At 43.2% G+C, this 25,000-nt stretch overlaps 1 protein-coding gene across 1 annotated transcript in view; it reads left to right on the top strand.

Annotated features, from left to right (window-relative positions):
* The first annotated feature begins 3,965 nt into the window (after window positions 1-3,965).
* adamts16 (ADAM metallopeptidase with thrombospondin type 1 motif, 16) overlaps window positions 3,966-25,000 on the top strand; it is a 66,639-nt gene continuing 45,604 nt past the window's right edge. Inside the window, exons 1-6 of the mRNA XM_083760765.1 lie at window positions 3,966-4,545; window positions 4,712-4,802; window positions 8,354-8,712; window positions 20,492-20,960; window positions 22,466-22,668; window positions 24,651-24,734. Coding sequence (XP_083616891.1) covers window positions 4,456-4,545; window positions 4,712-4,802; window positions 8,354-8,712; window positions 20,492-20,960; window positions 22,466-22,668; window positions 24,651-24,734 — 1,296 coding nt within the window. The 5' untranslated portion in view covers window positions 3,966-4,455. The remainder of the gene's footprint in view (window positions 4,546-4,711; window positions 4,803-8,353; window positions 8,713-20,491; window positions 20,961-22,465; window positions 22,669-24,650; window positions 24,735-25,000) is intronic.

The raw sequence follows: 25,000 nt of genomic DNA, 5'->3' as shown, positions 1-25,000 counted from the left end.
ATTTGTGCAAAACACATTTATTTATATTAATCGTACACATTTTATCCATACATCACAAAATTTGGTAACCACACTCTCTATAGACATGTGATCAACACGTACCTGTCCGCTTCCCCATATGGTTAAGATTGCCTTCCAAAGTTTGCAGGATGGTCCGTTTTGAACAAAATGCCTCAAATCATGAACGCAGAGTGCAATTTGAGGGAAAATTTGCATACATTCCCAGTAGGCCGAGGAAGAAATGCCACTTGAAGATTTTCACATCAGCCTCATGGTGGCACTATAATTGGCCCATTCATGTTTTTACCTATAACTGCACCTATCTGTGTAAATATGCACACTCCCTAGAGGGAGGAAAAACATTTGACCTGCTTTTTTCACATCTGCTCTTTATAGCGCCACCAGGAGGCCGACTTATGTAAAACACATTTTTATTACTACTTATTTTATCCAAATCTCACGCAAATCGGTACACATCATGATCTCTATAGTCATGTGACCTGTTTGTTTTATCATATTCCATTCCTGATTGGCTAACATTGGCTTCCAAACTTTTTTTGTACAAAATGCTGCAAAACATTAACACTGCGTCTGTCCGATTGTGGTGAAACTGTGCATACATTTCCCCACTAGGCTAAGGAAGAAATGCCACTTGACATTTTTCCAAAATCGCTCCTATCCTGGTGGACAGTGGAGACCTGTGCCCCGAGGGTCACTTTTTCTAGTTCAATGTCATTTTGACCATGCTTGCACCTCGTGGTTCACTAACATCTCAATACCACTGAAAGTAAAACTACAGACCTCTCAAAACTAACTAGAGGACTCACATTCTCCCAGCTCGCTCTGCTATTCTGGGTTGGCTCGGGTGCATGTGTGTGTTCTGACGTACTAAGAGTCCGACAGGCATTAGTCCGACACCATACCCCAAACCCTAACCTAACCCTAACCTCACAGGGAAGCCACGGTGAGTTTTAACCGGCAACGCATGTCGGGAGCCACGGGTGAGTCTTAACCAGCCACGCATGTGTCGGACTCACACATGTGTCGGCCTGTTGCACGTCGGACCAACGTCTGTGCCCCGGTTGGCTAAAAGTAGAAGACAGAGTGGAACATCTCTCAATGGGTGTGGTCTTTAAGTTACTCAGAGGATCAGTGCTCAGATACCACTGTACCAGTCAAACTACTTCTCTAGAGTGAGTGATGCCCATGGGCATAACAACAGAAGGAGATCATCTGATCTATAGTTCCCCCAAACTTCGGCTGAAACATGGGTCAAAATGCATTCTACGACGCTACCATTCAAACAAACGTTTATTTATTGTCGAAAGACATTGAGGTTGGGGTTGCCATCATTTGCAGTGTCCGTCGGGATGCATCATAGTAAAATTTAAGCACATCAATCAATACATTATTCACATCAATGAGAGAGAGAGAGAGAGAGAGAGAGAGAGAGAAGGAGAGAGAAAGAGAGAGGGGGGGGAGTAATAAGACAGTACAGGGTGCATCTGTGTACTTACTATTTGTGGAGGGGGCAATATAACTTCAGCAGCTGACACAGTAAAGATTTCCTGTGTCTTAAAACACATGGTATGAGTTGCCTTTATAATAGCATTTCATCCGTGATTAAATCCAGGATTGGCAAGCAGCACTAGAAATCTGGAAGTATGTTTTGTATATGACTAGACCTGAAGCATATTTCTTCCACTGTTCTCCAACATAGAGTATGTTCACTAAGCCCATCATTTTTTCCCTCTCCAGAGAGTTGTATTGAGGGCAAAGATCTGTGATTCATTGTTCTGGCTCAGATATTATCTGATTTATGTCCCTCCTGTTTGTGATTTTAGTTCAAAATTAATGAATTGTTCACAAGTCAAGTCACACATCTGTCGGAACGTGATATATGATAACCCACCAAATGGTACGGTATATTAAACCATGTGGGGGATGTGTTTTCAATGCAACAGTACCATGCATGCTTTCGTTTTCTTGGAAGGAGTCAGCAGGTAGGAACCCCCCCCCCCCCCCCCCCCCCCCTACACTGGCATGGTGTATATCATGTTAATGCTATACTTTCCATTGAGCTGTGCAGCACCACAGAGTGGTAGCTACGCATATTACTGTACATGTCTTCTGACTCTAACTCTCTGACCCACATATTTTGCCCTGGGATGGTGCCAGAATCTCATACTACAAACTGTCATGCATCCCTGGCTCCTGCTGCACAGCAGAAAATTCATCTGGTTTGCTTTTGTGGAGGATGAAATGCTGCATGGTTATAAAACGAGTGCTCCCGATCCCCTGTCATAACCGTTCCATGAATGATAGTGTGAAGTTTGGAAATGCTGGAATGTTGCCTATCATTGTATGGCAGCCAGACATGGTAGAGTAAAACTTTTACTCTACCATGTTTGGCTGCCATACGAATACCGTACAATGATGCTTAATCGACTCTTTTACTGTAAAAGAGTCGATTAAGCAGGCTTGCAACACATTTGAATCACTTTGTATAAAAAGGCCTGTTCAAATTCATATTACATTACATTTCAGTCTATACAACCAGACTGCTGGGCGAGCGCTGGCGCTTTGGCATGGAGTGTGTCAGATCAACATATGGAATGTCAGAACAGGTCAGTTCCATATATTCCATATATTATGGAGATCTAAGGGTGTGTCTTGAGTGTACAGGGTTTGATGAGGGCCAAGGTAGGGCCTGGCCTTAATTTTCAGGCCTGTTGAGAATTCTAGTTTTCACCGGCTGCCGGGCGTGGCTACACTAATAATTTTGGGGCGGGCCCGTCTAGAGTTTGAATGGACAGGTATCAGTCAAAAACAAAAAAACATTGCATGGATGCACCTGGGACGTATCCTCGCTCAGTGATGTATCCTAAGGTCCTCAGGGTTTCGGGTCTCACAACATCATACCCCTCACTCGGGTGACCCAGCCGGGGTGATCAAGTCCCGACTTACGTCCCAGTAGCTACCCTCGATCAGTCCCATTATGGAAAAAGCAGGAACAAACAATCCGCTGCTCCAGAACTACTCTACGCCGGGTACCTCCTACGCCTCAAAGGGAGACATCGAAGAGGAAGGACAGGTGGAGGGATCAACATATGGAGATCTATAAGGGTTTGAGGTTTGAGGCAGATGTAGAGTTGCTGGCCGGCTCCATATATGCAGATCTATAGATCCAGTCTTCTCCATGTATGGCTATCCAGGGTTTGATGAGGTCAGTGTCGTGATCTTCATAAATGGAGACGGCCATGGAGCGTGTCACAAGGCGTGATCGACTGACAGCCATATATGGTAGCATGACGTGTCACGAGGCATGACAGACTGACGGCCATATATGGTGATGTGACGGACTGACAGGTTTTGCAGATTTCCTAGTAATCTGCGACCTACGGTCACAACAATTATAATATTGTAGTGATAATTTACGTTTACGTTGTGCAAACTGTCGGATCCTTTAATATTTCAAATTGGACATTTCACAGTGTTGTTTCCTATATAGCCTATAAAGTTTACAATATTCAAGTCCATTTGTCTCAATTTACCCAATTTGCATTGACTCCTCATCCTCTCTCACACGCACGCGCGCACACGCACACGCACGCACACACACACACACACACACACACACACACACACACACACACACACACACACACACACACACCCCCACACACACACACACACACACACGGGGGGGGGGGTGGAGAGAGAGAGAGAGAGAGAGAGAGAGAGAGAGAGAGAGAGAGAGAGAGAGAGACACGTCGTCAACAACACGACCCTCCAGTATTCAGTACAGGTGTGAAATGTGATTGGTTGTGGGCAGCATGCGCTCCTTGTCAACTCCCCCTCCCCTGCATGGCTCTCGTGCAACAGTCGCGCGCGCTTCACGCACCAGCCAACCAACCAGTCCCTAACAAGCAGCCACTCTGGGGAACAGAAGAAGAACCGAACAGGACCAGTCAGAGTATGCCGGGGTTATTGGACTTATCATAACGAAGACGAATTGTAGCGTAAGGAGTCCACATGGAATCAATGAGTTACCGGCTCTGCTGCAGCGGGGGGCAGCCAGGAAGGAGACCGACAGGAGTCTGACTCTGACTGATAATGGCTGGGTTGGTGGAACAGAAGACGCTCCGTGCTCTAGTCTAGCTTTGAATTGACTTTTGGCTTTCACTGATGAAAATCACACTGCTGCTGAGAGAGAGAGAGAGAGAGAGAGAGAGAGAGAGAGAGAGAGAGAGAGAGAGGCAGCAGCAGCACCTGATGCTTGTCTCATATCTGACTGTTCAGAAGTAGGCTAAACTATAGTTACTGCTGGTCAGTGAATTTGCGTTCAAGTTCAATCGGTCGGTGATTTGGGAATTGGACTACAAGTCTACAATTAAGAAGTCTCTGTCTGAGTTAGTTAAAGCTATCGCCGGTGAATTGATTGGACTGGAAGTCATGGCTTTCACGTGGATTTGTGCACGGTGGAGAAACTGGACAAGACCATTTTTAATTTTCCATCTCTTTTGCTTTTCCATTCTGAGCAAAGTAAGTTTCCCGTTTAAAGTTAGTGGCTGCACTGCACGTGCACCCACCACGCAATAATGTTTTGCAACCTTTCATTGTGAATCTGTGATGTAAAAGGTGCTAACTCAGCATTATTATATTGTTGTGTAAAGTATCAAAATCTCATTATATTTGTCCCTCCTTGTAGAGTTTTGTTCTGAATATTGGTGTTGAAGGTGTTGAAACTCCCCAAGGCGAACCAGCACTGCTGCAGTCACTCAATTTGCCTCCAAACACAGGTAGGCTGTACCGTGCATCTTTGATCAATATTAGGGATTAGTCTGAACAATGTATACAGCTTTACGGTGGCCAGACTCTGATCTGGTGATGCCGTGGGATTCTGCATGCAGCTGTGGGGGTAGGCCTATTGCTTTTCTCAGATTTGAGACCGAAGTAAATGTCATTTCAATTACCTCGGTGACAGTGCATCTTGTAGGCTAATACTGTTTCACCTGCGCTGAGGGTCACCCGGACTCACCCCTCTTCGACGCTAGAGGGAGACTTGCCACCTCACACACGCACACACACGCACACAATGCTGTCTCTGTGTGCAACTGTGCAGCCAAGGCATGGTAGCGAGCCTACATGGACAACTGTCCATCATATGGAGGCGAGGCGTTAATATAGCGTGGGTTTATTGCCAATGCCACCCACTAAAGACAGCTGGCTGAGCCTGACGAGCACAAAGAAAACTATTAAAAACATTTGCTACTCTAATCTCCTTCCAATCGTCAGCCTATTTGACCCACAAAATTAAACATCTTGGGTAGATCAAATACCTTTACCAGCTGCACTTCAATTTCAACTTCAAGTTTATTGTCACATCACAAGTTTACAGGTGTAAAATAGTAGGTGAATGTATTTTCTGCACAAGCTACAGCGATCGGTAGTAACAAAATAGTTTAAAAAAGTCAGATAATTTCACAATATCAAGAATACAATGTGCGTGCTAAAAAAGACAAGCTGCAAATGACAGTCTCTTGTGCTGGTGGTAGCAGATATACAATGTAAGTGTTACCACGCTCTACTAAAAGGCATAAATGACTTGCATGTTAAAGACGGGTAGTATAGGCTACCCTGTCAATGATTGTACAATGGGGGTTGATTTGGAGAGTAGAGGTGGGGGGTAGAAGTGTGCTGCTCAATTCACTAAGTATATAGACTATTAACACATTATACATAATACAACTATTATAGCAATAACGTATAGCCGGTCCTACCGACAACTGAACACTGAACAAACCGACCACTAGAAGTCTGCACCCCTCCTTGGTGCTAATGGCACTCAGGAGCCACTAAACCAACAACCAAACAACCTGCAGGCTCATCTGTCAGTCCATCAGTGACTGTGTGTGTGTGTGTGTGTGTGTGTGTGTGTGTGTGTGTGTGTGTGCGTGTGTACGTGCATGCGTGCGCGCGCACGCACGCGCGTGTGTGTGCATATCAGTTCCCACAGGCTGTTTGTTTATACACTGTCATACATGGGTCACTGCAGCTGGTTTGTTAGTTAAGGATGCCCAAATAGTGTTGTCTAAGTGTGTGTGTGTGTGTGTGTGTGTGTGTGTGTGTGTGTGTGTGTGTGTGTGTGTGTGTGTGTGTGTGTGTGCGTGTGCGTGTGCGTGTGCGTGTGCGTGTGCGTGTGTGTGTGTGTGTGTGTGTGTGTGTGTGTGTGTGCGTGTGCGTGTGTGCGTGTGCGTGTGTGCGAGTGTGTGTGTGTGTGCATGTGTGTGAGTTCCTGCCTGCGTGCACACGCTATCATGTGCCAGCATGTGTTTGTGTATGTGTGTGCACAGGGAAGAGTAAGTGTAAATGGTAACAGCAACAATAATGTGTTTACTAAAATAGGATTCAAGACACCATCATGATGTGCAGAAATCCCAAGATCCAATCTCAGCCATTTACGCTGCCAGTGATGACACACTGTCTGTCACCCTGCATGCTTCCCCCACTTCAACATGTCTGTCTCCATGCTAAATATACCCATTATTTGGGTTGACTAAAGCAGGTCACAGTGTACAGTAACTGAGACTGGCTCTTGTTGACTGTACTGTAAGTCCAAGGTTGCTGTTATTTCAGTGTGCTCTCAGGTGATAAAGTAGCCCACATATCATTTTCCCAGGCAAGACTGAACAGATTGATGCCCGATGCTGGACCAAAGTCTATAGTATTCCAGTTGTTTGCGTATTAAAAGCACCTAGTGTGTGTTACCGGGCTCTGTCTTTCCCACCCTTGAAATGTTTTTTTTTTAATCAATACACAAAGTATATTTAATCATTCAGAACTCAAATTGTATCCAACTCTGCAAGATATTCATTTCAGATATTATGAGTGTTAATATAATCCAGGAAATCTAGATAGCATTAGTTCACAGGCCTCAAAACAATATTACACCGGCTGCAAAATGATGCAAAGCACAGTGCAAGTGCCATTGCAAGTTTACAACCAACGACCAACACAGTTTCAATTTGGTGCCGTGGCACCAAATGCACTTGGGCCCATCTGTGTGCTCATAGGTGTGTTGGGCTTAATGAGGTGTGGACAGACAAGTTGTTGGCACATTGCTATCTTAGGGGGATTTGGGGAATTAGAAAAGACACAAATAGTGACAAAGCCCTGAACCGGACGTCTTTTGAATGCAGTCTATGGGCGTTTGTTTGTCACTATTTCGAGTTACATGAACCACATGACTGTTTTCTGTTTTCGCATTGGCGTAACTCGCAATACAATTAAGGCTCTGGTAGCTCCTAAAGCAACTTTATGTATTATGTTTCAACGTACTGTGTTCATACTCACATTCTGAAGAAGAATGAACTGCTTCAGTGTCTACATTGCAGGGTTAGGGGCTTTATTTACAGCAGCTTATGCTTTAAGTAGCAGTGGAGCAAGGTAAATAAAATAAAATAAAACTCGAAGTCAAAAGGCGTTCGCAACCTGTCCAGTTTTTGTCCAGTGTCAGCTCGTCCCTGGAAAAGCAATTCCGGTGTAACTGAAGAAATCAGGTACTCTAAGATGACCTTTGGAGGAAAGACCACTAGTTTCACCACCATTACCATCACTATCAGACATTTAAGTGGCCAGCCCAGTGACCTGCTACCCGCTCCCTTTATGACCTGCACTTATAATGCCTGAACTGTAGTAAAAAACTCTAGTAAAACACCAGGTCAAACGTGATACACTTTGTGCTGAAGTGCCTGTGTTGGAATGGTCTCAAGCCCTTCCTTTTCTTGTAACTCTTTCTTGACCTTGGCTGCAAAAACTATATGATGGTGGTCAAGGAGAATTTACAAGGGAAAGGAAAAGGTTGTAATTTTGTTTTGATGGGCCATTGTGCAGGGAAGCTCTTGTCTTTCCTTTCTCTCTGCCTCCAGGAAATGTATAGATAGATAGATAGATAGATAGATAGATAGATGGATAGATGGATAGATAGATAGATAGATAGGTAGATAGATAGATAGATAGATAGATAGATAGATAGATAGATAGATAGATAGATAGATAGATAGATAGATAGATAGATAGATAGATAGATAGATAGATAGATAGATATACGGTGTGTGTGTGTGTGTGTGTGTGTGTGTGTGTGTCTGTCTGTCTGTCTGTCTGTCTGTCTGTCTGTCTGTCTGTCTGTCTGTCTGTCTGTCTGTCTGTCTGTCTGTCTGTCTGTCTGTCTGTCCGTCCGTCCGTCCGTCCGTCCGTCCGTCCGTCCGTCCGTCCGTCCGCCTGTCTGTCTCTTTCTCTCACTGTTTCTCCTGTTTTCATTGCATTTGTTTCCTCCACTCTCACTGTCCAGTGTATGAGGTTGTGGCTCCGTATGAGGTTGACCAGCACGGCCGGTATATCTCTCACGAGATCGTCCATCACCAGCGCAGAAGGCGGCGCAGATCTCTGCATGTCGGTGAAAACCCATCAGCGGACAAGAGCGTGGGCGAAACGGTGCACTTCCAACTGAGGGGCATGGGGCAGGACTTCCACATGGAGCTGAGGGAGGCGTCAGGAAGCCTGATTGCACCTGGCTTCACCATCCAAGTGCTGGGAAAGAACGGCACCAAGAGCCTCAGGGCCTACCACCAGGATGACCTCTGCTTTTACCAGGGGTCACTGAGGTCAAGGGTCAACTCCTCGGTGGCGCTCTCCACATGCACAGGGATGGTGAGTCTGAATGTGCTCGCAGTGTTGTGGGTGGACTGTGAGGATGTGTGTGTGTGTGTGTGTGTGTGTGTGTGTGTGTGTGTGTGTGTGTGTGTGTGTGTGTGTGTGTGTGTGTGTGTGTGTGTGTGTGTGTGTGTGTGTGTGTGCGTGTGTGTGCACACTTCTCAGTTTGCATGGGGATGGCCATGTGTTTCTGTATGTAATGTGTGGGAGTGTCATTTACATCAGTAAACAATAGTAGTGAGAACAGAACAATGGAATTGATTAATCTCCTGTCTTCCTCTTTGTTCTGTTGCTGACGCTTTTGAAGTAAAGCAGAGAGAGACAAGGAGAGTCAGTAATTAGACCTACTGAAAAAGAGCAGGGCGTTCTACAGCATTTTCAGCCTCATATCCAAATGTAGGGTAGTTTAGACTTGCACTGGGACCCATAAATATTAGCATTCCTGCATGTGGATCCTCATCAGAAACAGACTCATCTAGTCCTGGACATTTTATTAACACTTGAACCCTAGCGTCCCTGCTCTGGACTTGTTAGATGAACATCCTTCATAAATTGGCGAACATTCAGCAAAAATAGCTGATCTACAAGCTCAACACAACGCTTTGTGAGCTCTTGTGGTGTGTGTGGGGGGGGGGGGCTTGGGGGACTCCGGTCAACTAAGTGTAGGGTTTAGGTGGTAAAACAGGGGTTCTCAACCTGTGGGTCGCGACCGCCAAATTATTTTGGGGGTCCCCCCCAAAAGAAATTGCAACTGAATGGCTGGAAATTGGAAATTCAAGCCTGTTTTCTCAACTCCCAATGGCAGCGCCTCAGTAAAATGTTGTCACATATTAAGTAGTTCCGTTCATTTTGTGGGGAGCACAGGGGGCCACGCATTAAAAGTAAAGGAATCCACAAAACTAACGTAATTTGTATTGTTGACCTGCGACCTGCGAGACATGGCCAAAGCATTTCCGGGGATCCTCAGCCAAAAAGGTTGAGAACCCCTGTGGTAAAATAGCCTGCTATTATAACACCACCAGAGGAGAAGCATTTGAATGAATATCGTTGCTGTCGGGACTTTATTTTTGGGAGTTTTTCTTTTTTGCATAAATCAGTGGTATTGAACACCCTTTACGTCTGTGTGTTGTTTTGAAAATATTGAACCAATGGAGAGTAGTAAAAAACACTTTGGACAAAACCTCTTAACTCCATTGTACACTCAAACTGTCAGCAACTAACTCCACCACCTCTCCCCCTCTCATCAAGTAAGTCACAATAACAGCTTTGATGAGGCACTATTGCTGTGTTTTCAAAATATATGGAATTTGATTCTTAATTCATGACAGGCTTGATAGAAACACAACTGATTAGTGATGACTTTCCCATTGTGTGTGGCCTTTTTGTCCTTCAGGTCACCAGTATGGTTAAATTCAATAATATAGTTTCTTTGTTATTGTTGTTAATTGTCATAGATTTGACCCATGTCTGTTCATTTGTTTATATTTCCACTGTGAAGGACCACTACTGTCTGAGAATGTCCAACTGGTACGTCTGGACGCAGAGAATGTCACATCTCTAGGGATGCTGCTTGTGTGTGTGTGTGTGTGTGTGTGTGTGTGTGTGTGTGTGTGTGTGTGTGTGTGTGTGTGTGTGTGTGTGTGCGTGCGTGCGTGTGTGTTGGTGCACATTAATGTGTCTGTACAGTATGTGTCTACAGCTCAGAGCAGAACAAGAATCAGGCAAAAGGTCCAGAGGTCTTTGAGACTTTTATGAGGTTCTCACGATATGGTCGTTTCAATAGGGACAGAGCTCTGTACTGTACATCAATTGGGATTTGACTTTTCTTTTCGTGTGTCAGTGACCTTTATAAATTAGGCCACCAGAGAAAGGGCTGTTGGACTTCTGTAAAGCTAAAAAGCTGAGTTTCATCAAGTAACATTTGAAATTTAGCAAATAGCATGCTGTGTGCAATACGATGTACATAATATAATTTTTTACGTAATACATAAATTCTGTCTTTTTCTATCATACTATCAAGCTGAAATGAAATCAATATATTTGCGATTTTCTATCCCGTCTGATAACTACAGTGTGTGTGTGTGTGTGTGTGTGTGTGTGTGTGTGTGTGTGTGTGTGTGTGTGTGTGTGTGTGTGCGAGCGCGTGTATATGTAGGTGTTTCCGTATAAGCAAATGTATAGGATTGTATAGGTTTGTCCAAACCTTCCAGATTGAAGGTCTTTAGTCCACGACTAGACCACCTGACAGTTCACAGAAGACTTTGGTCTGTAGCCAACTTCCTGTTTGGCAGGGGCCAGGCAAATATTGACTGGAGGAGGTCAGATCAATAGTTGCTATTGATTCTCCAGAGCACCTGGCCTCCATTTGTAACGTGATGCCAGCCAGGTTGAACCTTTCCCTCCTTTTCACCAAAAGTAGCCTTGCTGCACACAGATGTTCACATTACACATATCACATGGACCTCTCTTACAGAAGCTAGGTTATAGTTGAACACAAGCTCATTGTGCAAAAAAGACAATATATTAGGGTGCGACCATCTTTAATCTATTGAAAACACATTCTTAATGTCAAAAATGCAATCACAAAATGAAGCTAAAAAGACTGCAGCTTCATTCATTTGTTTGTTTATTGTTGATTGATTGATTGATTGATTGATTGATTGATTGATTGATTCATTAATTCATTCATTCATTCATTCATTCATTCATTCATTCATTTATACGATCAGGATAATATACCACTCAGTGACTCATTGCTCTTTATTTCCAACTTAAACTATGAACATTTTCAGCAACACCAGAAAAGGTCTTAAAATGTGTATAATAGCACATCAATTTCTCTGTATGTTATTGTGTCATTGTTCTACTACAGAGAAGAGAGCAACAAAGAGAGAATGAGAGAGAGAGATAGATACACACACACACACACACACACACACACACACACACACACACACACACACACACACACACACACACACACACACACACACACACACACACACACACACACACACACAGAAAGAGACAGAAAGCGAGAGAGATGAGGAGAGAGGGACATTGAGGGTCATTGTTCTCTTTGACATTTTCAATGGCTGAAACCGCCTTGTAAGAAGGAGTGCCATGTTGTAAAGCCTATGTATATAAAGTCCCTTTTCAACCCCACTCCTCTGGCAGGCTTGAGTCGTGGTTAGCCCCACTTTGATGACAGTAGGGAGCTTGGCCATAAAGACCTCTTACTTACAAGTAAGCGGTTGACTGAATAAAAGAATCACACCATGCACGCATGACTCCACTGTTCATCTGCCAGACGCTCGGAAACTCTGCAGACACAGTGACCCACGTGTAGAAGAAGAGGTCGTAAAGCAGGTCCTTCTGTTGCATCGAATTTATGCTATAGCTTTATTCGCTTTAGCCTGTGTTTTATGAGGGTGCGAGCCAGGGGAAGAGGGTTGAGGGGTGAGCACAGTTCCATGCAGGTTTGTACAGCACTGCTATGTTGATTGTTTTCTTTTTAAGAAATAAGTTATAGTTGTAGTAGGGCGATTTTTGGTTGTGGTCTTTTTAGGTTATTGAGGGAAGAAATATGGATGTAATTGAGTGTCTAACATGTAGTGTTAGCCCTTATCGCCCCCACACAATATAAATTGTTGATTTAGACAATGTAAGCACGTACTAGTACATTTGTAGATACATACTGTGTAGCCATATTCTATGATGGTGCTGCAGCAACAGCTAGGTGTGACTGGAGCTTGTCGGGTTATAATTCAGTCTTGTATAAAGGCACTTGGTGGCGGTGCAGATTAGCTCATAGTCATTGTAATGGTTAATGCTCTGTGCCAGTTGTCACAATGAATGGACACAACATGCAAGACAGCGAGAGTGATGAATCTGACCTGTTTGATCAAGGCCTCTTTCTGTGAACAAGAAGCTTTTCTGTTTATGTCTTCACACTCTGGTTTGAGTCGCTGTCCTGTGCAGATCATGGTTGCATCTACTTTGCGATGTATGTTTTAGCTGTATGAGTAAGTTGCTGATCATTCTCTGATCATAGGCCTATATTTATTTGCAGCCAAAGGAAAATGCTAAACGTCCGCCCCCTACAAATCACTTGGAGGTCATGTTTTTTCCTCTTGTAAAAAGACGGCTGTGTGTTTTGTTTTGCCCCAGGCCTAGTAGTAGTAAGTAATACCAGAATGTGCCACACTTGTCCCACCTCTTTCCTGGGATTTCCACGGGTATATGAGACATACTCTATTGATGTCATTAGGCTTTGATAAACAGTCAGTGTGGTCTTCTTGGATGTTTGCAGCTTAAGCTCAGTCAAAGTTAAACCATGATTCTTACTATACATTATGCTTTTATCATCAGAAATGACAACTCCTGATTTCTCCAATTAAACAAAGTAAACAATGATTATTATGTTATTAAGTATTAAAGTATTAAATTATAGGCCTGCTTGGAAAATGGCATGCTTCAAATAGCTAGATCTCCAGATTGAGTAATGTATTCTGGACAGCTAGCCAGCAGATGACTGAAGATATGGCTTGAATTAGAGACGCAAACTGATTAAGAATTGGCGTCCTGTGGTGAGCTGTGGTCTTGTGCTCTTCTATGTCTGCCAATAACCCATGTCACCGTTTAGTTCCCTGCCTTGAACTCCATACAGAAAGAGCAGGGCCTCCCACATTGTACTGTATTCACTGAACCAAGAAGGGAATTAGCGCTCCAATTCTGCTCTGCCCCAAGAAGAATTGTTTGGAAAATATTTCCTCCCCTTGTTGTCAGGTGCCAGAGGACAAGTCACAAGCCAGACTTATACTTGAGAGACATTCAGAGATTGAGAGAACGTTTGAATTTTAATATGTTTTTGTATTCACACCCTACATCATGAGACAGAATGGACTGCACTTGCAGCCTTTGTGCAAATGGGGGGCCCCTAATTGTATGATGCCACCTACCGTAGTTCTGCGGGAAGTTCCAGTGTTCTGTTTTCTCTGTTTACTATGGAGGTTAATAAATAGTCAGTGAATATTGTTTTTTTGTTCTTTGTTTATTACCTTTGTGATGGTATACATTGAATGATTAACTAGTCTGAATTGAAAAGCGTACTTAGGCCAACGAGATTAGCGATAAATCTGAATCACACTCTCAGTTTATTATGAGTTTCCTGAAGACTCCTTAACATATCCCTTGAAAGGAAGAGGGAGAGGGAGAGAGAGAGAGAACTCACATACTGCATTCAGTCAGTCAGGTGCATCTTTTAATGCTGAACGTTTCCCCCCTCGTTTCCGTTTAGCTCTCTTTCTTTTTTCCCGTCTGTCCATCCCTGATGTTTTTCCTGTCGCTGCATGTCTGGATGTGCCTGACTCCACAGAGTCCAGCTGTTTGCACCCTCCCAGGTAGCGTTTCAGGGTTTTATGACTGCCATTTGCACCTTGGAGCGCAGCGTGTAATCTGATGACTTTGTCTATTTAGGAAGAGGCACTAGTATGAGCTAATCTCTTAACTTAGAGACTCACACAAATCCAAACACACACGCACGCACGCACACACGCCCGCACACACACACACACACACACACACACACACACACACACGCACACACGCACACACGCACACACGCACACACACACACACACACACACACACACACACACACACTTGGAGGGGAAGTAGTAGATTTTATGGGTAGCAACGTAGCAAGTAGACAAGTATAAGACTGTAGAAGGTTCACAGAATAAGAGTGCACAAAATGGTTAAATGCATTTGGGGACGGTTACCAACTGTTAAGTTGTGTTGGAAAAAGTGAGGAGGGGCACGTTGAGGACGAATGCCACTTTGTGTAAGGCAATAAGAGGTTGGATCTCATTTACATCATTGCATTTGGCGGTTGCTGTCTGTTTGTTGGACTGAAAGTAGGCGCAGGTGGTTTATAAAGGTTGCCAGTACAGTGACATCTAAGCTGAAAGACATCGGTAAAGTAGGTGCAGGTGGTTTATAAAGGTTGCCAGTACAGTGACGTCTAAGCTGAAAGACATCGGTAAAGTAGGTGCAGGTGGTTTATAAAGGTTGCCAGTACAGTGACGTCTAAGCTGAAAGACATCGGTAAAGTAGGTGCAGGTGGTTTATAAAGGTTGCCAGTACAGTGACATCTAAGCTGAAAGACATTGTGTACAGCTTTCTTTCACAAGGCTGCTCTTACTAATGACAATCAGTTCTGGGATACGTTGCTTCGCAGTTTGGAGGAGGAGAATGATAGTTTACACTGGCAGCTACTGGATACACGTTTGTTGTTTTAGCATGACTTCAGGTGGACGTATCAAATTATTAGGTACTCTTGTAATTCTTCTTCTTCGTCTTCTTTCTTCTTCTTCTTCTTCTTCTTCTTCTTCTTCTTCTTTTTCTTCTTCTTCTTCTTCTTCTTCTTCATAAATAAAATCAATAATAAATACATTCATACTTACCATTTCCAATATCCAATACAGCTAAAATAAAAAATAGCATAATCATGGATATATGGAACCTGCTACAACTCAGTGTATGAGTAGCATCAACACAACTCTTAATTACCCAGACTTAATCTGGGTAACTAGATAATTGGCTTCAAGGTTTAACCTTTTGATCCAGACATTGCTGTTGATCGACCCTCCTGTGTCTTTGGTTTTCCTTCTCTTGCTATTTGCCCCTTCTTTTCCCACTCCCAATTGCCTATGTTGTCTCCACCAGGCCGAAGGCATGGGGAGAGAGTATGTTTTGCACTCCGTCCGTGTGTGTGTGCCCCTGTCCGTCCGTCCGTGTACAGCTAATCTCCGGCACCATTGCCCTGGGCGATACCAAACTCTGCACACACACTCCCTGGATGCCAATGACGAACCGCCCCAGAACCGTCTGGGCCACCATGAGGCGGATTTTCACATGTTTACTTATAACTGCACCCATCAGTTTGAAACTTTGCATGCACACTCCCTTGAGGCCAAAGAAAAAACCTTTGACCTGCATTTTCCACATCTGCCTTATATAGCGCCACCAGGAGGCCGACTTTTGTAAAAAAAAATATATATATATATTACTCCTCCAGATTCTGTCCAAAAATCCCACAAATTGGTACACATTATCTCCATAGTCATGTGATCAAGACGGATCTGTCCGATATTTCATATTCTATCCTAATTGGCTAACATTGGCTAACATTGGCTTCCAAAGTTTGCAGGATTGGCCCGTTTTGAACAAAAAGCCTCACATCATGAACGCAGCGTGCAATTTACGTGACATTTTTGACACACTTTCCTACTGGGTTGAAGAATAAATCACACCCTTTTCACATTGGCCTGTTATAGCGCCACCAACAGGTAGATATTTACAAAACTGATTTTTGGAACAAAATGCCTGAGATCATGAATTTGAACGTTAAATTGTCATCAAAGGCGTAAGAAGCCATGGCACCCTTTTCACATTGGCCTATTATAGCGCCACCAGGCCTAGCCTGGTGGAGACCTGTGCTCAGAGGAGCAATTTCTTCTAGATTGTTTTTGTTTTGTGCCCAACCGAGCTGGAGCAACCAGGGAGGAATTGAAGCCCAATTTGCACGTGGTGGACAGGACACCGTATTCCCTGTGCCGTCTGGATAACCCTAAATACAGTGTGTTTCAGAAGCATAGACAGCCTTTCAGCCTTTCTCTTCAAGACAGTTGAAATCGGACTTCCTAGATACTATAAGTGCAAATTAATGGTTACATAAGTGGAAAGTTGAGCCAATGCTAATGATTGTATTATGGCATGTCAGCAGGTGTTGTTCTGATGCTAGTACAAACTCAGTCCTGGCTTTAGCGAATACTGTAAATACAATAAAATATAAATAATATTTATATTTCTATGTAGGGACGACGGGGTGTGTCAGTTACTGAATGAAACCTTATCATCTTGTCTAAGTGTCTACTACTGTTTGTTGCAGCACAAATGACAGCTTTACAACATATACAACTGTATGGCATTTCATATATCATCACAGCACCTTTTCAGATATATACAACAGTGAAAGCAGAGCCTGTGGATGGAAATATCTGTTACTGAGGGTGTGGCAGAATGCCTAAGCTATGTAGTTCAATACCTATCTATGCAGTAGATGCTGTATAAGTTTAGGCTACCCTGTATATTTAGAATAAGATTGAGTGCCAATTTTAGCATGCCACCACCCAGACCCCCATTTAATACGTATTAGAACATGAAAGTGTCTGTTACAATCACCAGCTACATGGAGGAGATGGGTTCGCTGTAAAGTCATTGCTAGTTGTCTCTTTGCCATGGCAAGGGGTGTGAATGCTGTTTGTCACTTTCCATTAGGAGTTCCCCGTTTTTCTGTCTCTCTTTCGTCTTCATTTTACAACCATTCAAATAAACCAAACCAAAAATAACCCCTTAACTCATTGGGAAAAAAATTAAAGGAAAATCCCCAACTGTTCCCAAATTCGTGAAATCTGGGTGGAGATTGAAAATCTGACAGGCCCGCTGTTTTCCCTGTGTCATATTTAAAGCATAGCGTCTCCTCTTAAAGCACAGGCTAGCTACTCTGAAGGTGGAATAAGTGTGGAGCATGTTGAGGTTTGACAGCAATGCGAGAACGGGTCAGGGGTCTCGTTGTGACTTGGAACAAACTGTGCCATTGGTCTGTGATTACAGCAGGCAGCGCACTGGGGCTGAAGTGCCACACGGATGACAGCATCCTGAACGGCTTCTCACAAGTGATCTCAACCAATAATCCAGACTGGCGTTACACACGGATCACTTCTTGACCGCTATAGAGGAAAATAACATAGAGATTACATAGGAGTTGGAAATGTAGTTTGAGTTCACCCCTTATCCCCCCTCTCTCTCTCTCTCTCTCTCACTCACTCACTCTCTCGCAGTCTCTCACTCTCTCGCAGTCTCTCTCTCATTGTCCAAAACCATTGGTCTGTTACAAGGGGGTCAATGGTCCATAATCAATGCTGTCTCCTTGTGTTGGGTTGAGCACTTAAGTCAGATGGTGAGGAAAGACACAGCTGGAGTTGTTTTCTGGAGATCTGAACAGAGAGAGAGAGAGAGAGAGAGAGAGAGAGAGAGGTCTAATAGTTTTTCTGACCCAACAATACACATGCACTGTTTGGTAGTTAGGGGCTGGACGACTTGTTCCAAACACTGAGGCATCTACTTTGTTTTACAGGGTGTTCAAAACATCATAATTGTCTCTATAATTAGTGAGTCTAGATGCGTATTTCCTCCTTTGATTATATCAGCAAATATGTTTCTGTATGTTTGTGGTTTGTCTGTCAAACACCAGTTTCTGTAGGGTGTTTAATGACCACTATCTGACACAGAGATACCTGTAAACAAACAACGGGCTCTCTTTTCATTGAAAGAGTGCAAAGTTTGTCCGTGGGGCACCTTTGGGCTTCCACCCTGTAGTGGCCCACACACTGCATGACCCTTATTATTCAACCATAAAACTATTATAGCTTGCAGCTGGTTCAAGTTAGGCACTGATGCTTAAGGGTAGTGTACATGATATTATTTTGGTCAACCCTAATGTAAACTCTTAATTTCCATTTCCAGCCATTCAGTTATTGAAAATAATTTGGCGACCCCCAAAAATAATTTGGCGACCCACGGGTTGAGAACCCCTGCTCTATAGCAATGATTGCTATCAGAATATAGAGCTATTTAACACTTACCAAAACAAATATCACGTTTAGGCATGTTTTTTGTAAAATTCTAATTAAGTTTAGGTGTTAGTAAAGTTAGGTTTAGGCATGGTTAAGATGGTTTAGTGATGTTAAAGTGCCCAGGATCTGGGCACCTGACCTGCTTAATATAGTTTCCTCTACTAATGATATTTGACAGCTGAATATACACTGCCAATGTTACAATATTTCATATTTTACAGATTTTTTTTAATGTTTACACTGATGAATCAAGCTTTCGGTATTCTGATTGAAAGCTTGGCCTTTTATATACCGATAAGTCGCACAGACCTTAGCGTAGGTAACTTTATTACTTTAGATTAAGACTAAACCACCACCATTTGCCTTGACATGACTTGTGTGATCTCTACAATTCTCTTAATTCCACTTGGATTTACTCATCACACTAGGGGATTAAAGCTGTAAGCTCTACAGTCGTTGTGGTCGCAGGTTACAGCCCTTTATTGGCAAACGCTCGCACAAGTTCATCATTCTCAACTTCAGTGCTTTAACACAGTCGCAACCTATTCCAGGGGCCCTAGCTGTTCCACTGGCTTCCTGATCTGTGGTTGATGGGTTGGCGGGGGCAGCGGTGTTAGTTGGTGGTGATGAAATGTGGAAAATCAGCAGTGTGGCTCATTATAACAACATCAAACACATCACTGATACAGCCCTGTTTTGGCAGGACTGACTGATTGGAACTAGACACACCCACGGTGTCATGTAGGCACGCACGCATGCACTCACACGCACTCACACGCACGCAGGCACGCACGCAGGCACGCACGCATGCATGCATGCATGCACGCACGCACGCACGCACACACGCACGCACGCATGCACACACACGTCACACACCTTGGTCCAGCTACGATCTGCCACTCTGGTGGGAGACGTCTTTCACTGTGACAGCTGCGGTGACAAAAGAACTCACGCTCAACTCATAGATCGCCATAGAGACAGCAGTCAATTAAACAGGTTTCTTTCTCTTTTTTTATACCATCATTACTGCCAAGAACATTTACAGTACTAACTCAATGGGGCCAATTGACTGTCAACACAGATGTGGCACGTGTATGGAGAGACGAGGGGGAGGAGGGAGGGGTTCAAAGAAAACGTTGAAAAGGGAATACAAGGGAAATTCAGAAATGCTGTAACCATACTGTACAAGGGGAACAGATTGAGAGGACTTGAAGCAGAGACAGAGAGACAGAGCACATGGAAGGACAGGGAGCATGTTTTTGTTTGTAATTTAAGCCGAATTAAAATGACAAAGTAGCTTTGTTTGCTTACTAATTTTCTAAAGTAATACATTGTGATGTATTAAATTTGTGTGCGACCATTCATGTTAGATTTTATCCATTCATTCTCTTTAGATTAAAACATAATTGGATTTCTTTCTTTTTTTCCTTTGTGAAACCACTGACATCCAGCCCATTCAATCCCATATCAAACCACTGGCTTTGTTTGACAGAACCCAACCTGTGTCTAGCTAGCCAAGTCTTATTTAGATTTGGCAGAGATAACATTTGACCCTGGACAGTTAAAACAGATGTTGAACATGCAGAAACGCAGCCAGTAATTGGGTCTTTTGATCAGGTTGAATGTAAGGAGTGGGTCAGTTTGCAGTGACCTAAGAGGTGAATGTTGACTAATTGTTGACAGAGGCAGACTGGAAAGATAAATGAATGGTGGGACAGTGTCATTCACCTCCCTACTATGCTGAAAAGGACAGAATTATGTCTACATGCTGTCAGAGGTGTTTGTTACCAAGTAGGATTGTAGATGGGCTCAATGTCAGTGAAAACCCCTTACAAATGTCATAAAATAAATGAAATAAATGTTGGGTTTTTTAATTTAATCAAGGCCTTGACAACAACATAAAACAATACAACTAAAGAAAAGGCAACTCAAAACTTGAAACAACACAACTTAAAATAAGTTTTGGTTTCTTTCCCTGCCAATCAACTGTTTTATTGAGCCTGACAGTGCTAAAGAGACACATCTACCCAGTTTGATTGAAGAACCACTGCTAAAACTCTCTGTTTTGTCTCTAGTCAGGTTTGATCCGGACACAGGATGCGGACTACTTTCTCAGACCCATCTCCTCCGAGCTGGCCCAGAGGGAGAACTTTACTGGTGCCTCCACTCATCAACCACACATACTCTACAGGGGCAACTCAGAGTCACTGACTCAGACAAGTCACCAGCAATATAGACCGCATTATAGGAGACCTACGTTCACACAGAGAGACTCCACCGGTCCCAAACAGCATAATGATCATCATGAGCTCGCCACGTACACACAAACCGACTCGAGCACACACGCTCTCAACAAGAGGTCCACGTATTCACAGACAGACCCCACCGACAGCACTGTTGCAGAAGACCGCCCACAGCAACATGGCATTCATCATCAGCACCATAACAGCAGTGACCAAATGCAGCGCCAACAACAACGCCATGGCGATGACTACAGACACGGAGAGAAGCAGAAACAACACTTCTGTGGAAGACGGAGGAAATGTATGTAAGGGCAATCTCTAATAATTCATTTTTACGATGGCGTCACACATTGAATATAGCCCATTTACAATCTGTAAATGGGTTAAACCGGTATGTGTGTGTGAGCTTCTAGATGGGCTATTTCATGCAATTGTCGCTTAACCACTTCAATCCCAGCATATAAACACATGCGCAAAATAGGGGCACCAAGGAGAAAGTGGAATAGTGTGATGTCAGTGTGATGTCATCATGTACTACTTTTCAACACTCCGATTAACTCATCATCACCAAATTTGGAACACAAGATGTAGGCCTAACTGAACACAGAGATGTGCTGCCTGGTAGTGAGCGAAATAGCTTCATTTTGTACTGCTACATGGTTGGATGGGAGATTTGATATTTACTTTATCCAACAAATGAGTGTGTTCTCTCAAGGACGAAATTAGACTGACATTTTTGCAATAACTTCCTTAGCGGCTTCACCTAGAGCATAATAGGAAAGCAGTTGAAGGAAGACATACAGTGTATGACAAATGTAATGATCTCAAATTCTCTTGACATATTTTCGCTTGACTTCATGAATGACTTAACTTGTGGAGGCTTGCAGAGGGATTTTCCTTTAACACGGTTATACGTGTTTGCTCTCCCAAAAGTAATCTCATGATCAGTTGATGTCGTGGAGGTTGGGGTCATTTCAAAGAGAGGCGCTAGTAGGAACTGGAGAGCAGCACCATCACCGTCACACCACAGAGCGCCAGCTGCCTGTCCCCTGTGAAAACACACCAATGTTTACATTCTCATAGGATGACATCACTGAACACCTGTGCCGTGGTTTATCCGAAACGGCACTTTGGTCACTCACCTGCTTTCCAGGCTGTGTAAGCAAACTTTCTACCCTTTCTAGTTTTATCGTGCTCTGGCTACTCAGGGGTGAAAGTTTATGATAACCTGCAAAACGTGCGAGGAGATCTTAAGAGTTGGTGATTGTCTCAAGAGTAATGGTTTTTGACCTTACCATGCTTTCATTGGTGTGTACCACTGACCTCACGTCCTTGGGTCTAAGTGAATTTGGATGTGAGAAGTTACTTCTTTTCCCAGAGGTGGCTCAACTTCAAAAGCGGAGTTAAAAACAGGGCAGAGCTGGCCAGTTGATGTGAAGATATAAGTCTTTGTTCCTGTTTGAGTCACATGTTGACTCACCACGTTAGGTTTGCATTGTAGATTTGTAGCAGATTGAACTGAGATTTTCTTCCCCCTTAAACTGGTCTGTACTAGAGACCTCTGTTGCAAAGAAATTCAGCTGAGCCTGATTTAATATGCCTCAGAATAAATTCCTAGTTTTGGAATTAAACTTCTGGTCCAAACTGTTACGTACATACACTTTCCTTTTTAATGCACATGAGTAAAATCTTAATTTAACACGTGTGCACTTTATGTGTAATTAACCCTAAGGACTAGGCTTAGTAGGATATCATGTTTTTGTCACTGTGTGCCCCTATAATTCACCCATTCATCTCTCTTACCAGACATGCCCAAGCCTCCTCTGGAGGAGGTCTTCATCCTTCCTGATGAGTACAAGTTCATCCCCAGGAACAAAAGGGCCGTGTTGACGAAGCACCATGCCAGCCAGAAGCTCAATGTGGAGACCCTGGTGGTGGTGGACAGGAAGATGATGGACAACCACGGCCACGAGAACATCACCACATACGTTCTCACTGTGCTCAACATGGTGAGAGGAACATAATTGACCTGTGAACTCCAGTTGAGGGAGAGAGAAAGGGCCAGGTGGTATACCCAAAACAGAGCATGAGCATATACTGTATCCATGTCTAATTGTTCGTCAAAATTATTTTTTGTTTCACATGTTTTCACTCGATGTTACAGTTTACAAGAGGTGCATGCATGGATTGCATGCATAAAATTGTGCCGGAGATATTTCTTTGCGCATGACCTTTAGTGTGCACAATGTGCTTTTAAATACCGTGCAAATGGGAGAGTTTTCCATATCTTCCACTCTTATCTTATCTGAAAGGAAACATGAAAGGAGATCAAAACCCATATATTGATGAGGTCATCACCACAACACTCTCTCTGTCTCCCTTTCAGCCTGTCAGGTGATCTCCAAACAGATCTTTCACCCTGTCAGGTGATCTCCAAACAGATCTCGTCGCGCTCATTTGACTACTTAATGACTGACTGACAAATCCGCAGATAATCCATCTATTTTCAAAACACAGTTCCCTCTAGTATAGAGCAGCTGGCCGGGTCGGAGCAGACACAACCCGTCTTTCAGAGTCATCTAAATACAGTATGGAGTTTCACAGACTTACATCGCCTTCTGATCTCCCTCTCCCTGATCCCTAAGAGAGATTGGAGTTCAGATAACTCCATATTCTGGTCTGCTACACAGCATACTACTGCTACAGTGTATATGGCTATACTGATTTACTGGGGCAGCATAGGATTAGCAAGAGACAGTCGAAAATGGGTACTCAATGGGTATTTTTTTAATTTAAAATGTTCCTGGCATGGGAAAACGTCTTAACTCGGCTCTTTGGCCATATGAACCACTAAAACCTTTCACTGAAACAACAGATACATATTACTTTCTTTTGTGGTGGTAAGGAAAACACTGATTCACTGTTGATTGCTGAAGGGGAAGCAAATCTCAAATGGTACCACTAGAGCATATTAGGCAATTGTTTACACAACTAGACCTCACTACAAGAAAGTGACTTGCGCGGCCTCTCTGGCTTCAGGATCTTTGCTTTATCCCAATAACAAACTTCAGCCCCGTGTCTATCTACTGTATGAGTCAGTGGAAGCCAGGAAACATAAGGAAAAGATGAAAGAAAAAGAAAAAATATATACTTTATGCTGTGAGTGGCACCTGAGATATACTGGACCCGAGAGAGAAAGAGGGGAGAGCAAGAGAGATCAGCAGGCCAGTTTCAAAGCGCAAATCCGCCGCTCTGATTGATGTAAAGATATGAGCAGAATAAGCTGAATTGGGAACATCCGTCATCAGTCATCCCAGTGTTATCATATCTTCGACGACTAGAGATCTCTTAAAGCATCCCAGCCTGCTGTGACCCTGTCACCCCATTCAAATTCCTGAACCCTGAAGAAGAGATCTACGCTCATCTCTACTAGAGTAGTTCCAGTCGAAATGTGTTCCACCTGTGTTGTTGTTGGTGGGAAACTCTGCAGTGCCTAGTGTTTCACTGTGAAAGGAGTCAATTGTTAACGCCGGCACACAATCACATTTGCTTGCAATCAGAGCATTCAGTATGTGCAAAAAAAGTTTATTTTGTTGGCAAGGTTTTAAAGGGGACGTTAACTTGAGAACTATAAACAGATATTTGTTTTACGACAGGAAGCCATACTTTGATAGACAATTACACACAAATAAAAGTATTCCATGAACGAAAGATAGCACTGGATTAGCAACTTTAACCCTGACTTCCCAATTTTGGGCAATCATTATAGGTGGACAGAAAATAGAAAGATATCTAGCATATTTAGAAAATAGCAGAGATAGACACATAACATGAGCCTGTAGATCGATCTTTTTTTTAAAGTATGTTTTTTTTAAAACTTGTGGTTAAGTAGGACTGGATGTTTGTGTGTGTGTGTGTGTGTGTGTGTGTGTGTGTGTGTGTGTGTGTGTGTGTGTGTGTGTGTGTGTGTGTGTGTGTGTGTGTCTTGCAGGTGTCCACACTCTTCAAAGACGGAACAATAGGGGGGAACATCAACATAGTGATAGTGGGTCTTGTGCTCTTGGATGAGGAACAGGTAACTGGCTCATTTGTCCTGTGGAATTGTTATCACCTTTGTGTAAAGTAACTTTACATTTACTTAAGTACTGTAGTTAAGTATAATTTGGAGGTATTTGTACTTTACTTGAGTATTTCCAATACTTGCTAGTTACTTATTTATTATTATTATCATTATTATTATTACAAAACAATTGGCCAGTTCAGCTCTATATAAATTTGGACCATTTGAAAATAGCCGATCTACAAGCTCACAATGCGACGCATTGTGAGCTTGTATATCGG

The sequence above is a fragment of the Protomyctophum parallelum genome, assembly GCF_964188405.1.
Source record: "Protomyctophum parallelum genome assembly, chromosome: 3".
Taxonomy (NCBI): domain Eukaryota; kingdom Metazoa; phylum Chordata; class Actinopteri; order Myctophiformes; family Myctophidae; genus Protomyctophum; species Protomyctophum parallelum.
This window is presented reverse-complemented; position numbering and strand designations above follow the sequence as displayed.